The sequence below is a fragment of the Mytilus trossulus genome, chromosome 11, assembly GCF_036588685.1.
Source record: "Mytilus trossulus isolate FHL-02 chromosome 11, PNRI_Mtr1.1.1.hap1, whole genome shotgun sequence".
Classification (NCBI taxonomy): Eukaryota; Metazoa; Mollusca; class Bivalvia; order Mytilida; family Mytilidae; genus Mytilus; species Mytilus trossulus.
This window is the reverse complement of record NC_086383.1, coordinates 51,130,808-51,146,640: the sequence shown is the minus strand read 5'-3', so window position 1 is coordinate 51,146,640 and position 15,833 is coordinate 51,130,808. Positions and strand designations below refer to the sequence as shown.

Genomic DNA, 15,833 nt, shown 5'->3' with positions numbered 1-15,833 from the left:
AAAAATCTAAGTCAAATGTTATTTAGTCTAAGTATATGAAAATCATTTTTATTACCTGTTAACACAACTTTTAATTTTTCGAAAAACTAAGGATTTTCTTGTGGCTTTTAAACTATTTTGATATGAGCGTCACTGATGAGTTTTATGTAGACGAAACGCGCGTCTTGTGTACTAAATTAAATCCTGATACCTTTGATTACTATTATTAAGAGATGAGTTGAGAGAAACAGACAATGTGACGACGATAAATTGTGATATTAAAAAGTTTTACCACATCATTTGATGTTTTTGATATATCATTTCTTTAACAAGATGTAATAAAGGCTAAATTAAAGAAAATGCTTTTATTTAGTTATTATCAAATGCTTGATTATTATAAAAACAAAATACTTGAGCTAAGCTGTTATGGTGTTACAATCAAGCATGTTGTCAAAATGTAAAATATAAAGCTTAACATACTTTTTATAGGGTAAGAATAAAATACAACTAAGCATTCCAAAAGTATACACTGTTTAGGCATATTATATGTATCGCTATCCCACTTGTGGAAAAATTTATTTGCCTTAGGTGCATCGGGCGAATATCCAGTTCCGTCGCTAAGATCTTTGATAAAATCAGCCTGAAAGTCAATTTGTTCAATGTTTCCTTTCAGGTTTCTACATCTCTGTATCCATTGCTGTGCTTCTTTCTTCATTTCGTCACAATTGGTTAGTTTGTTTGGTAGCGTGTCCGTTATATACCTAAAAGAATACAGAAAATGAAAATAACAGTTATTTCCGTATCATGTACATTTCATTTTCTATACACATTTTTTTGATTCGAAAACAGTTTTATAGGAAGAATGCATTACCTAAGTCAACTGCTTACGGGTCGATCTAATTCTAAAATAATTTAAACCAACTTATGTTTTAGGATACTTAATTACGCGTTTAACTTTTGATAGTCTATTTTGCGGCGATTGAAATTGGCGGTTTTTAAATTAAATTTTGTGTAGATTAAAAGGAAAGATAATTATTTTGCACATACGCAACGTTTAATATTCGAATCATTTTCTACTCGAAAAAGATGCAAAAATAATTATTAAACAGTGTATTTGTGATTTAAGACGGATGATGAATAGGTCTTTAACGTTCAATGTCAGTTAAGCGCATTAGCAGGTTAATAGATTTTGACTTTGAACCTTGGCTGCAGTAGACCGATTTTCTTAGCCAGATTTTTAACATGCTAGAAAGAATTTCTTCGTGAAGACATATCACAATACTCGGACACACTATTCAGTCTTCTAGTCTTTGTTCTTTCTCCTTATTCCTTTTTGCTTACCTTAGAAGCAGCAAATATCTGAACTGGAAGAGTTTTTATGTTTTAAAGGAACCAGTGTTTACCTCATAATAATACATGTATTTGGAGCAGATCATATAAAGAGGTGTCGATAGATAAATAATCATATATATATATAACAAAAAAAGCAAAAAGGTGAAAAAATTATAATCATTTACCTTCCAAACTATTTGAACTATTGATGTTGGCCAACTGACAGTCTTTACACGTTTATCAACATAGTCTACTTACCCTTTTCGATATGCAAGCTCCGATATTAACGCCAAGTACGTTTTAACATTATATGAAAAAGAAGCAAGGTGAATTAAATCACTCTTATATAGAGACACTTGCTACAAGGCTTAATATTGAAAACGGTAAACTACTGTCGCTTTTATTAAACACAATTTTCGAAACAATAAAAACAATGGTGTGTCTTACCTGCATATCCAGAGGCCCTGGGCATCAAACATTGTGAAAGAGAAAAACTGGTCCTGAACTCCCATGTAAAACAGTTTCTTGTTACCTTCCTGTAACCACAGGGATCCCTTGTATAAGCTAGTAGGATATAAAGTACGGGATGAAGACAGACGTAAATTATCCTCCATGAATGGGAATTTGTACTTGTAACCAGTGCTCAGGATGATTGAATCAACTTCAGTAGAACTGCCATCAAGAAAGTGTACCACTTTGCCTTCAATTGTCTGAACTATTGGCCTTTCTTCAATTCCAACCGGCCATTTAAAATTCATTGGACTCGATCTATACGACGTCACAATACTTTTGGCCCCAAATTTCAAACATTGCAACGCTATGTCCTCTGCCGAATACTTTGCTCCAACAACCAAAACACGCTGACCTTTGAACTGTGTAGCGTCACGGAAGTCATGTGAATGTATTACTCTCCCAGGAAAGGTCTCGATGCCTTCAAAGTATGGTTTGTCTGGGGTATTGAATATTCCTACGGCAACTATCACGTGTGTGAAATTGGTGTCGACTGTATGGCCTGTCTTAAGATCTTCAGTTGTAACTGTAAAGTCATCTGCCTTTTTGTTGTACCTCACATATCTTACTGAAGTGTTCCATTTGATAAACCGCTTTAAATCTGATTTGCTTTTCTTGACAAGCCTGCCTATAAAAATAATATTGAATTAATGGATGAATGTATAGTTATAAGGAAAATGTACCTCAGTAGTCATCTTTATTTTTAGTCTAATTGTAAATACCCTGCCGATACTTGCAGCTTTCACTGTATATATAATTCGTATTAGGAAATTGAAACACAAATATTGACGAGTTTTTTTCGTTTAGTGTGCCATTAAAAACTACCTATTAACCTTAAATAGTCAAAAGGTAGAAATATTCATTTTTTATATACTTTCTAGTCCATACTTCATGCGTATATATTTCAATAAAAGTATGCCCCAGGGGTCATACTGTGCACATCGAATACAAGTATGGTGCACAGGGAGATACCAGGATTATGACCTTGATTGCGATTAAACAAAAATTATGCATGATAAGGTTTAATCATGAACTTCAAATTATACCTTCTTCCTTCTATCATTTATTTTCTAAAATCCTAAAGTCGGTCTTACGCCCCGTCACCGTATAATTATATTTGTAATTCCCCAAAAATACCATGTAATGTATTCCCACAGATTTCATCGTGGCTAAGAAAGCATTAAGTTTAGTGTTTAGATCGCTACACGTATCAGTATATATATATTGTACCCTTCTAAGACCTGTTAATTTATCCAATGTTGCATTTCTGAAGGTTATGCTCGCACATGGTGGCCAAAATGTTGCATTTCTGAAGGTTATGCTCGCACACCTTGGCCAAAATGTTGCATTTCTGAAGGTTATGCTCGCACAACTTGGCCAAAATAATGCATTTCCGAAGGTTATGCTCGCACAACTTGGCCAAAATGTTGTATTTCTGAAGGTAATGCTCGCACACCTTGGCCAAAATGTAAGAATATATCAACAGCTGTTCGTTTGGGATTACTGGGGGTATCATAATTTAAAAGGCAATAAAATATCAAATAGTCAAATTAAAAGCAATAGTACCTTCCAAATAATCTCTCATAGCCGGTCGTGGAAGAAACGATGGTATTGCTTTTCCAAAGTGATCAGTAAATGTATAATACGGATATTCTAGACCTTCTTTTGGACCATTCGACCATAGATGTTTGTACATACCGCCATGACATGGTTCTCCAAATTCATCAGTACCTAGAAAAGCAAAAAGGTGAAGATAAAGACCGAAGTTGAATAGTTAAATTGAATTAACTGAAACTAATCCGGGTCACAAACCAAATCTTCAGAAAACACATCAACAACAGAACAGCTGAAACACTACACATTGCTACAAAACCAATCAACAATATTATATTATTGTGTCTTACAAATGTTTAAAGAAGCATTTTAAGGTAACTATAAAAGAAAGAAGTTACAAATACACATGTGGAGCAGAATCGGCTTACCCTTGCTGAGCATCTGTTATAACTTCTGTTGGGTTTTTTTGTGGGTCTTTCTTATTCTTTTTTATCATCGTGTTGACAATTAATTACATGAGTATGAATGTCCTATTTGTATGTTTTGCCTCTTGTTGAACAATACCTTGGAGATCTTTTCCAAATTTATCGTATGCGTCCCTGATGACGCTAATTCAAAACACACGCGTCGAACGCATGGAAGTTTAAACGTGTTGTTATCATTATTTTTTAAGATTGTACAAATATTGTATGTTATATATACAGTATTATTCGAAAACAAAATTCTTTTTTCAATATATTTGTATATAACATATAAATCGGATTTAAATTGTGTAGGATTTCGGCGTTCCTGAAGAAGGTAAATCGACAAATGTTATCTACACTTTACTTTGAAGACTGGTTTAATTATTCGTCACATGTGGAGGGTCGCTCATTACGTCGATTCAACTGGTTTCACTCTGTTTTAAGTTAATATTATTTTCTCAAAACAAATAAACGACAATACAAATACATAATAGGTTGGCGCTAGTCGAACATCTGTAGTATAGCGTCGTATCTAACTCTTCCACGCTATCGCACATTTATGACAAACAAAAATTGCACTAAATATTTAAAAGGATGACTCAAACGTATTGTGTTTCATGTTGAAGAATCTGATTAACTTATGTTAAAATGACTTTTGTTTTGTAATATATTATGAGGATTAAAATATTTTACTGTACAAGCAAGTATAATTTATACCAGTCATCCATGTAAAATTCCAAAGTCCAAGCCACGTGTCGCTTTTCTCGTAGCAGACGACTTCCGTCGAAGAATCGCTGATCTGATCAAAGTGAAATAATGCTGAGGTACCACAAGGCCCTGCTCCAATGATACAAACTTTCTTTTTACCTGCCATCGTCTTGTTTCCAAAAACTGCAAATTGGTAAAAATTCTTAAATAAAATAAAATCTTTTAGACGTTAAAAAATTGTTGACTATTGACAATTTAGGTAAAAAAAACCTCTCTTGTCCATTTCCCGCTTGAGATTTTAAAGGTTCGTATAAAAAAAATATGTCAAAACGTTTTAATCTGAAATTAGTATTTTAATAACAGTTTCTTTTTTTAACTTAAGATTTCATCGTCAAATAGCATCTTTTTTACTTCAACGGATTTTCAGAGATATGTCGAAATTACGATGTTTACATAGATATAGTAAGATGTGGTGTGAGTGCCAATGAGACAACTCTCCATCCAAATAACAATTTAAAAATTAAACCATTATAGGTTAAAGTACGGCCTTCAACACGGAGCCTTGGCTCACACCGAACAACAAGCTATAAAGGGCCCCAAAATTACTAGTGTAAAACCATTCAAACGGGAAAACCAACGTTCTAATCTATATAAACAAAACGAGAAACGAGAAACACTTATATATTACATAAACAAACGACAACTACTGTACATCAGATTCCTGACTTAGGACAGGTGCAAACATTTGCAGCGGGATTAAACGTTTTAATGGATCCAAACCTTCTCCCTTTTTCTGAAACAATAGCATAACATCACAACAGAGAAAAACATACGATAAAATATCAATTGACAGACTTAACTCAATCAAAAAACGTATGATTACACAATGAACGAATAAATTTGATCTGCGATATCTGAATACAGATGCAGTTAATTAAATATTAGAGACAATCATTCATGACCAAAAGGCTAACAAACAAATTCAAACACACTGAGAAATATTTAACCAATCAATGTTCACTTTAGAAAAAACCCGTTTTTTTATAATCTTGAAGTTTATACAAATGTTGTAAGAATAAGTGAAAAATTGAAGATATTACAAATAATCAAAGCGGGTGTACAGACAAGATCCATATAAATCAAAAATGACAAAAAAGCATTATAAACAGTATCAACAGGTCGAATTAACAAGAAAATACGATTTGAGAGTACTCGCAGTCACTGACACCTAGTTAAAAGCCAAAACCAATTAATAGTAAAAAACCATGCATCAGAGACTAAAATCGACTAAAACACATCACAGGGATTTAGTATTTTAACGTCATTAATAGTCAAAGAAGACATGACTTGTGCAATGCCAAAAATAAATGTATCGACAGGTAGTAGTATAGTGAAGAGCGACTTCTATAGAAATAAAAGTTAACGTGGCTGTGTCCCCTATACATCTCGCCTCAAAAGATAATGAAATTTAGTTATGTTTTAATTTGCTAATGACAAAATCAATATTAGTGCCAATGTGAACTATATTCAGAGATCTAATTACAATATTGGTACTTGTATGTTAATATATAAAAACAAATGTTGGTGGTTTAAACGGATTGGTTCCATTATACAATACAATCAAATTGGTGAGCTGTCAGTTCATCGCAAGCTCCCAGTTATCTTAACGTTCAGTTTTCTATTTATTTATTGTGTTATTTGTGTTTAAAAGTTACTGCGTTAAACAAATTCAATATAAGAGTATCGTTATTTATATACCAAGTAATTTGATATAGTAATGATTAAATATGTATAAGAAGGGCTAGGAAAAATGAAATTTAAAAGTATATGGTTCCCAATTTTTTGATTGAGTTCCTAACGATTTAATTTTAACTCATTGGAGTAATTATTCTTTTGTTGTTTAAAACACCTTACTAAAAATAAAAGATAATCATCTAAAATTACAACCTACTTTTCAACCTATGTGATTTACGAAGACGTATTTCATCAAAATATTTCTGCAAAAATCACACAAGAGGCTGCTTTAAATTTCAATAAATACACATATACTTTCGTTTACTTACACATCTTACTAACAACAATGAACTTAAATCAAATCAATGACAATACAACATACTCTCCAACTTACTTGATTCCAAAAGTTAGTGTCCCTTATATTCTATATGCAGAAATGATACAAGATATTGTTTTAAATTCCCTTAAATACCTATCCCATCTCAACTTTGAACCATTTTCCAGTGCATGATTTCATCTTAGGTCAGTAATGTTATTTTTCACTTTACAGACTAGACGGATTCAAGTATTTTGCCCTTTTAAAGACTAGACAAGCATTTTCAGGGTTAAATTAAAGAATGGATAATGTTAAGGCCACAGTTATAATTGTGTTTGAACCTGCATTTCACGAAGGTGGTTTGATCAGTTAGAATATCCCTGTGGGATATTTAACCTTTCTTTAAACAAGAAAAATAAGGTTTACATAGTGTCACTTAACCTCACGCAGGAAAAAAAAAGAAAATGTGGTACGATTTGATGATATAACATCTCACCAGAGACCAAATGATGTATCTGTTTGCTTCAATCTTCGTTTGCATTGTTATCTTAGATCCGAGTTCACAGGTTTTACATATTGCAATTCTTAAAGATAATAAATGGAAATTATAAAAAAAAAATGCGATTTCTCAATAATATTTTAACAGTGTGCTGTACTACTTTTGGGACAAATTATATATCATTTTTAAATAACTTTATCGGCTCTAACTCCAAACATGGACAATTGTATGTAAAAAGGGGCCCTGATATCTTTTGACAGCTTCCCAAATGCTAATTTTTAACCTTTTTAGCTAGACTTCACTTTAAAATATCATGAATATTTTTCACATTGTAAGTTTATCCCTATTCTTGCTGTTTGAGACAAAAAACAGGAAGAAATAAACTTGGAAGGTTGTAAAAAAATTACCAGTAACACACTGTCAACACTAGGGACTATATTTTTAGACAACGAAAATCAGGGACGATCACTGTGTACTCGGACCTATAAGTGCAGCCTCTTAAGCGAAAAGGCTGTAAATAATATTTTTAATTCTTTGGTTTGATTTAGTTTCAACTTATTTTTTATCGCAATAGAGCGAGTAAGCTATTAAGAGACCGCAAATTCGGTGCTATAAGAACAAGAAACAACTCATTCTGTATCAAAAACAAGCTTTTTAAAAGCTAATTAAGCCTTGACATACTAGATATAAAAAGAAGATGTGGTTTGATTGCCAAAGAAAAAGTCTCCACAAGACCAAATGACACAGAAATTAACAACTTTTAAAACAACAATAGGTCAACGTACGGCCTGCAGCAATTAGCAACGCCCATACCGCATAGTGAGCTATAAAAGGCCCCAAAATGATGGGAATGAAAAATGTAATACAATTCAAACACAAAAACAATCGGCATTATCTATGTGCAAACAATAAACGAAAAACAAATATGTAACACATCAACAAAATACAACCACCGAATAAGGAGTCTACTACCATTCAAAGATGACAACCCAGGGTTAGAATTATGATAAATTATTGAATGAACAAAACAATGAAAGACAGATTCCAAGGATTATCATGGAATTATAATGCTTGTTACCTAACGGTTCATATGTGTAAATGTGTCAAGCATATTTTAAACTAAGATACAATACTTTCTTTCTTTTGTATTAGCTTCCTATCTAAGGAACACCCCGCAATGGGTAATGAGGAGTATTTACAGTAGTGGGTAAATCAAGATTCTAATGCAACAACGTTTGTTACGTGAACGTTCAATTTGTTTTGATAACACCAATTATTCTTATAACATGTTATGATAACGCGTCGACAGTAAACTGACCATCAAATCATTAGTTGATGCCGTCGGAGATTGCAAACAATACAGTTATCCGTTTTTTGTTTTCCCTTTTTAATCTTTGTTGAATTTGCATTTTTCGAGGAGAAAAAAAATGGCAACATTTAACTTTGTTTCTTATATGCTGACATACTACTAAAATAAATTAATTGTCTGTCCTTGACATTTGATTTTGATCTTAGGGAAACTGCGCAGCGCGAATATTTGACGATAGATCAGATGGTACAATTCATATTATATCCTTTCAAATTGGACATAATTAAGTGTAAACGAACAGAAGTGATATGGATGTATTAAAAATAGTTATCATGGTAAATGTCATTCCACTTTTCCACTTTTACTTCATCAATGATTATTAATTCGAATTGAGAATCGTGTGTGTGACAATTATACGATGTTTATTTTGGTCTTATAAAAATTGCTAACATACGTGAATAAGTTTATCACCTAGTTATTTTTGGTCGAAAACTAGATGAAATCTTCGATGAAAGTTATGAAATCTTTGCCGCCATTAATTTGTTCTCGTGTGATATTAATGTATTACAGTATATACATGCACTACAAACTGCTCATAGTCTGAATTGACCAGTTTTTGTGCTCGACCAGTAAAATCGAGCACAAATTTTACTCGACTAGTTTCGACATTGTCTCGACTGTACTTAACTGTACATAAGTGTACTCGACTAGGTCTCGACTTTACTTAATTAGTCTGATTCAGTACTTGATGATCTTTGTGTAGTCTGAAATGGTCTTGACCATAGCTCGACCTGTCTCGACTAGTCTTGACCTTCAAATTTAGTTTTGACTGGTGCTAATCAGCCCATCTAACTAAATTTAATATTGATCGATAAATGTGTAATCTGGGTACTCTATACCTTCTTTGTGGACCATTAGACCATAGATGTTTGTACATGCCACCACGGCAAGATTCTCCAAACTTATTAGTACCTAGAACCGCAAAAAAGTATAAACAATATTTTATGTTTTTGTGTTTTGGAAAGAAGCATTATATATAAGGTAGATTAAAAAGTGAAAAGTGTATGAAAAATGTGTCGAGCAGAATCTGATTATCAGTTTATAGTGTGCACATCTTAGATCACTCTAAGTTTTGGTTGGGGTTTTTGTTTTGTTTTTTCTATATTGATGTATTAGTTTTGGAATTGTCAATTTGTTTTCGACTTCTGAGCATGAATGTCCTTTTCGTATATTTGACCTCTCTTGTTGATCAACACTTGGTTTAGTACTTTCGGGACTCAGTTTAAGATTGTAAATATTTTGCATGTAATATAAACAGAATATTTCGAAAACATAAAAAAAAAATTGTAATAAATAAACCTTATAATATTTCTCCCGTCCTGTTAATATTTGACGAGTTTTGGCGTTCCTGAGAAGGTTAATCAAGAAATGTTTTCAGGAATTAACTTGAACGGCTTATTACATTCGTCGTTGCAGGTCAACATTACGTTTAACTTAGAATTGGCAAGGCTGGTGATTTATACGCCAAATGAAGGGTCGCGTACAGCGTCGATGGAGCTGATTTCGCTACGCGTTTGAAGTTTATGAGATTTTCAAATCATTATTTTGAAAGAAAACAAAAAGATACATGATAAATTTAAACGAATGACCCTACCACATTATTTTGCACGGTGTTAAAACTTTCTCTTCTATTCCAAAATTAAATTGATTCAGATGAAGAAACTTATAAACGTATGTCCAATGAATTGTTCTTGTCTATTATGAGGATAAAATAATTCAATTTTATTTTAAAGTAAAATACGATATTTATGACGGAAAAAAATAATACCGGTCATCCATGTTAAGTTCCAAAGTCGAAGCCACGTGTCACTTTTCTCTAGCAGACGACTTCAGTCGAAGGATCGCTGATCTGATCAAAATGTCAGCTATAAAAGGCCCCGAGAAAACAATGTAAAACAGTTCAAACGAGAAAACTAACGGCCTTATGTATGTAAAAAAATGAACGAAAAACAAATGTGTAACACATAAACAAACAATTCTGATTCAATAAATTTGGGTTCTTTTTAAATAAAATCAGAAATGACACAAGAGGTAGTTTTAAATTTTCTTAAATACCGCATCTATCTATCTATCGCATCTCGACTTTGAACGATTTTCCAAGCACGATTTCTTCGTAGGTCAATAATGTTATTGTGAACTTTACAGACTAAACAATGGTTAATTAGGGTTTTATCACTACATGAAATCTCGGAGTTTAAGAATTATGAAAATGTTTGCATGGACAGTTATGAGTGGTCGAGGTTTATAGAATATATTAACATATAATCAAACTTTTTTAAAGTTCAGAATGTGCGTATATGTATCCAAATACACTTTGTCTGTAAATGTTTTATAAACCGCAGTATCTTAAACCTTTGATTACGACTGTAAAGTAATGTAGCAAATATTGATATTCATCAAAGTTTTTATGATAACATGGATAATGGAAAGTACTAGTAAATAAAACACACTTCTTTATACACATGAACAATATATGGACAAACGTTTGCAAATATAACACAAATATTTGACAGCATTTACATTGGTTGAAATGTTTTGTAAACCGCAGTCTCTCAAAACTTTCCATTTTCCTGAAATCAAATATGTTGAAAATATCAATATTTATCATAATAACTATGAAAATGGAAGGTATGATCCATTTCTCTGCTACATTCACCATATCGTCAAACGTTTGCAAATATATAACAAAAACATTTGACAGCATTTACATTGGTTGTAAATATTTTGTAAACCTTGGTCTCTCAAAACTTTGCATACATCTGTACAAATTATGATTTGTATACACAAATTGAACAAATTGTACAAATTTTATAATTTGTAATTTGACTTTTACTAATTGTAATTTGTACAAAAAGTGATAGTACAAATTTTCACTAAATTTCACGTATAACTTGTACAGTAATTTAAGGTATGGACTTTCTTATGAAAACAGCATTGGGTATCTACACGTCTTAATCTTCAAAATCGCTCGTCAAAAAATACTACAATCGTTATCATTTTTAATATATGACAATAAAAAATCAAAGTTACCCTTCTTTCGATAAGTTTCATGCCAAAAACTTACTTAGTACATGTCTCCGTCTTTCCATCAACAATACGGAAAAGTCCATCATTTTTAATACATTTTACTCCTAACAACAACAATTGTAATCTTATTTACTTGCATTAAAGATAAACTAAAGAACTCGCCAAGGAATAGAGACAACAGTAGTATACCGCTGTTCAAAACTCCTAAATCCATGGACATAAAACAAAATCGGGTTAATAAATTAAAACCGAGAGAAAGGCATTAAATATAAGAGGAGAACAACAACACAACACTGAAATGTAACACACACAGAAACGGACCAAGCATCAGACAAAATCCCACGAGAATAACAAATATAACATCTAAAACAAGGAATATGTGTTTGTCCTGGCTTACAAGGCTGCTTATAATAACAATAGTGTTTGACGAAAACATTTCGTTGAGGTTCTTTAAAAGGAAATTAAGCATTTATCAACACCCAATTGAATCATTTATTGACAAATGACATCTGTAACAAAAATAAACTTTTACCTACGTATTTTCAAGCAGAACCAATTACAATGAAAGTTTCAAATATGTACTAGGTTCTGCTAAAAAAACAATTTACAAATATAAATGTATTTCGAGTTCAAGCCATTGTTCCTCTATTAAACTGTCTATTCTACTTACTAGTACACTTGATACATACATACATTTTTGATATAGGGCCTTTGATAATGTAGAACCAGTTACTTTTGGAAAGCCAAAATAACGTTGAAAGTACTTAATAAATTGCGTGCGTAAATTAGTGATTTTGAATCTGTTCAAAATTTAGATTTTTTCATCCTCTTATGGTGTTTATACTATTTATTATTATACAAAATTTATATAGCGCATTATATAATTTGAAAAATTACCCTTAGCGCTTAACATGAATAAAAAAATAAGATACATAAGATAAAACCAAAATATACAATCACATAAATACAATTTCTGAGCAGTGGCGTGTAAAATGAAAACATTGATTGTCGGTTAAATAGAATAATATAAAAAAATGTACAACCCACACAAAAAATATCAAAAATTTAAAATTAATCAAATAGAAAGAAAAGTAAAAAGTTTCAAAAAAATAAAAATAGAGGTATATTAAATATGATTTATAATTTCCTCTGTATAAATTTAAAATAATGATTATCATTAAAACCACAGTGACTCAAATATTAAAAATTATTAAGTAAAAGTTCACAATACAATCAACTGGTAAAACAAATTGTTCATAAATTTCAAAATTTACAAAAAAATCAATGAAAACACTTCGGAAAAAATATGTCTTAAGATCCTTTTTAAAAACGTAAAGAGATTGTTCATTTCGTAAGGATGAAGGTAAGCTGTTCCAAAGAGTTGGTGCGGCAATATCGAACCGTCGTTCACCATAGCGTTTTGTCCTAACATCGTTTAGTAGTCGTAACAGCATGCTTTTCTCCGATCGCAAGGCTCTACCAGGTTTGTAATGTTCAACTAATTCCTGTAGGTATGATGGTGCCTTGCCATGAATTGCTTTAAAAATTTACAGCAGAAGTTTGTACTGAAAACGAACATGATCCGGTAACCAGTGCAATGAAATGAGAACAGGTGTTATTGAATCGTATTTTCTCTTGCGCGTTATTAGCCGTGCTGCTGTATTTTGCACACGCTGTAGTTTTGTTATAACACGGCTATTTGTTCCATATAACAGCGCATTACCATAATCTAGTCGTGATGTAACGAGTGAGCACACTAGAGTCTTACATGCCTCATCTGTAATCAGGGATCTAATGCGACCAATATTTCGTATCTGATGAAAACATGCTTTTGTCGTTGCACTAGCTTGTTGTTCCATGCTGAGTGTTTTGTCAAAACAAAATCCAAGATTTTTCACACAAGAAGCATCAGTCAATATAGTTCCATCGAATGTTGGTTGGAAACTGGATAGTTGCTTTAGTTGTTGTTTTGGTGCAAACACAATTAATTCGGTTTTGTCTTGGTTTAATTTAAGCATGTTGATTCTCATCCATGCACTGATATCCGACAAACGGTTATCAAGACGCTCGTGTTTGTAACAACGTATAAGATTTTAACGAAGGAAATCTATGTTTTACTGAAAAATTATTTCATCAGGCCTAGATTTTGGATATCACTAACTAGTCAAAACATTTACTAAATTTCAGCATCGGTACAAGGACATCATTCGTTTATATTCATCAATATTCAGACATTTTAAACGTTCAGCTATTACACATCCAATCTTTTATGGTAATTTTCTTTACAAAGCTCAATATTTTCAGCATTTACCTCAACATCTCACAAAACCTTTAAACAAACTTATTAAGAAAGGATATAGTTACGATACTGTTGTCAGGTCATTAAAGAAGGCATACTTTGGCTTTACTATTGATTTATTTATATTGTCTAACCATCAGAAGCAACACATTTATTCTAAAACCAGTTGTTGGCAAGATACGGGTTATTTTCTTCTTATATATTTTATGATGGTACGATACTAAACCCCTAACAGGAGGGAATGTACTTGATATTCATATAGTGAAGACATAATATATATAAATCAGTTCAATTGAAGTCTGGAGCTGGCATGTAAGTAACTGTTAGTAGTCCTTTGATAATTTGTATATCATTCATTGTCCTTTTGGTTTACTTTCTTTTTTTACCTACTCTGATGTCGGACTCGGACTTCTTTTAAACTGAGTTTTTTCTGTGCGTATTGCTGAATGGGGTAGTGTTGAGATTTCACAAAACATGTTTATGATCAAACTCAGGAAAGATCTGTCTAAACTGCATTTTACACTTATCGTTATCTTGATGATATATTTTCGTTAAATACTCAAGCCAGGGATTTCGTTACCACAAATTCCTTAAAACCTTTACTTATAGGACTATTTACCGGATTTGTAATCACATATTAAGCAACACGACGGGTGCCGCATGTGGAGCAGGATCTGCTTACCCTTCCGGAGCACCTGAGATCACCCCTAGGTTTTGGTGGGGTTCGTGTTGTTTATTCTTTAGTTTTCTATGTCGTGTCATGTGTACTATTGTTTTCTGTTTGTCTTTTTCATTTTTAGCCATGGCGTTGTCAGTTTGTTTTAGATTTACGAGTTTGACTGTCCCTTTGGTATCTTTCGTCCCTCTTTTATATATTCCATAGATATACAAATTTGGTTTTGGAGTTTGGTTATACATGTAGAAACCTTTTTTTCAAACGGGATAGCACATCCTGAATTTTACGGAAATGTTGTTTAAAGAGCCCGAAAATTTAGAAACGATCCTTGTTAACTTATCGATTCTTTAAATAATCTTATTCTAAAAGGTTACCCATTCAACACTGTAATTAGATCATTTAATATTGATTTTATTGGTATTAATATTGATTGTGTGATCAGTAAATTAAAGGCAATCTAAATATTATTGTTATATACATGTAAACATTCATGATTCTACAATCTGTCGATACCAGTATATTGGCAATGCACAAGGCATTTTTTTCTGTGACTGTTTATGACGTCGTTACACTAAATGTTGTAGGTGTACTAATAAATAATTTAGTGTAAGATGCATAATTTATTTATTAGTTGTTAGTGGCTTTTAACTAGCTGTCGAGTACTCTCATATCTGTACTCTGATATTTGTTATTCTGATGTATGATATAAGTCTATTTGTATCCATCTGATTAGTAAATATAAAAAAAGAAGATGCGGTATGATTGCCTCTGAGACAACTGTCCACAAAAGACCAATATGACATTGTTCCAGGTGTAACGGCTTCAGAAAGGAAACAACAATATAAAACAAATGTTTAAGCGAAACACAGTATCATAAATCAGACGAAACACATTGACAAAACTTGTACTGAAAGGAAAAGATGATACGAAACTGAGAATAAAACATAAAGTGTGTCTACACCCACCGCCCACCTTTCTAACATCTTCAATAATGATTCATGACAAGGGAAACATTTCATCAATTTAACTAGTGATATATGTTATTGTGTTCATATTATATTTTGTTGATGGAATTTTATCACAGGTCATTTCTAAAATTTCATTCATCCCCAAGCTTTTGGGAACAAATATGATCAAAATTGTTCTAGCACCAGTTTCATAGATCCTGCCACTTAAAAAAACTTGTAATAGCACCATATAGACACTTATTTATTTATATACACTTTTTAAATTTTTTTTTTTTTTAATTTATAACTAATGAATCCGATCATACTGTTCTAAAAATTGTTTTTGTCCTCATATGAAATAATTTGAGTAATTTTGGAATATTCATTAATGCTGCCCTATAAAATAAAACAATTGTTTT

The 15,833-nt window shown here is 32.0% G+C and overlaps 1 protein-coding gene across 1 annotated transcript in view; it reads right to left on the bottom strand.

Annotated features, from left to right (window-relative positions):
* Positions 1-403: 403 nt before the first annotated feature.
* Positions 404-15,833, bottom strand: part of LOC134690139 (trimethylamine monooxygenase-like) — a 31,628-nt gene continuing 16,198 nt past the window's right edge. Inside the window, exons 3-4 of the mRNA XM_063550115.1 lie at positions 1,759-2,449; positions 404-740 (exon numbers count right to left, since the gene is read on the bottom strand). Of these exons, the coding sequence (XP_063406185.1) occupies positions 404-740; positions 1,759-2,449 (1,028 nt within the window). The remainder of the gene's footprint in view (positions 741-1,758; positions 2,450-15,833) is intronic.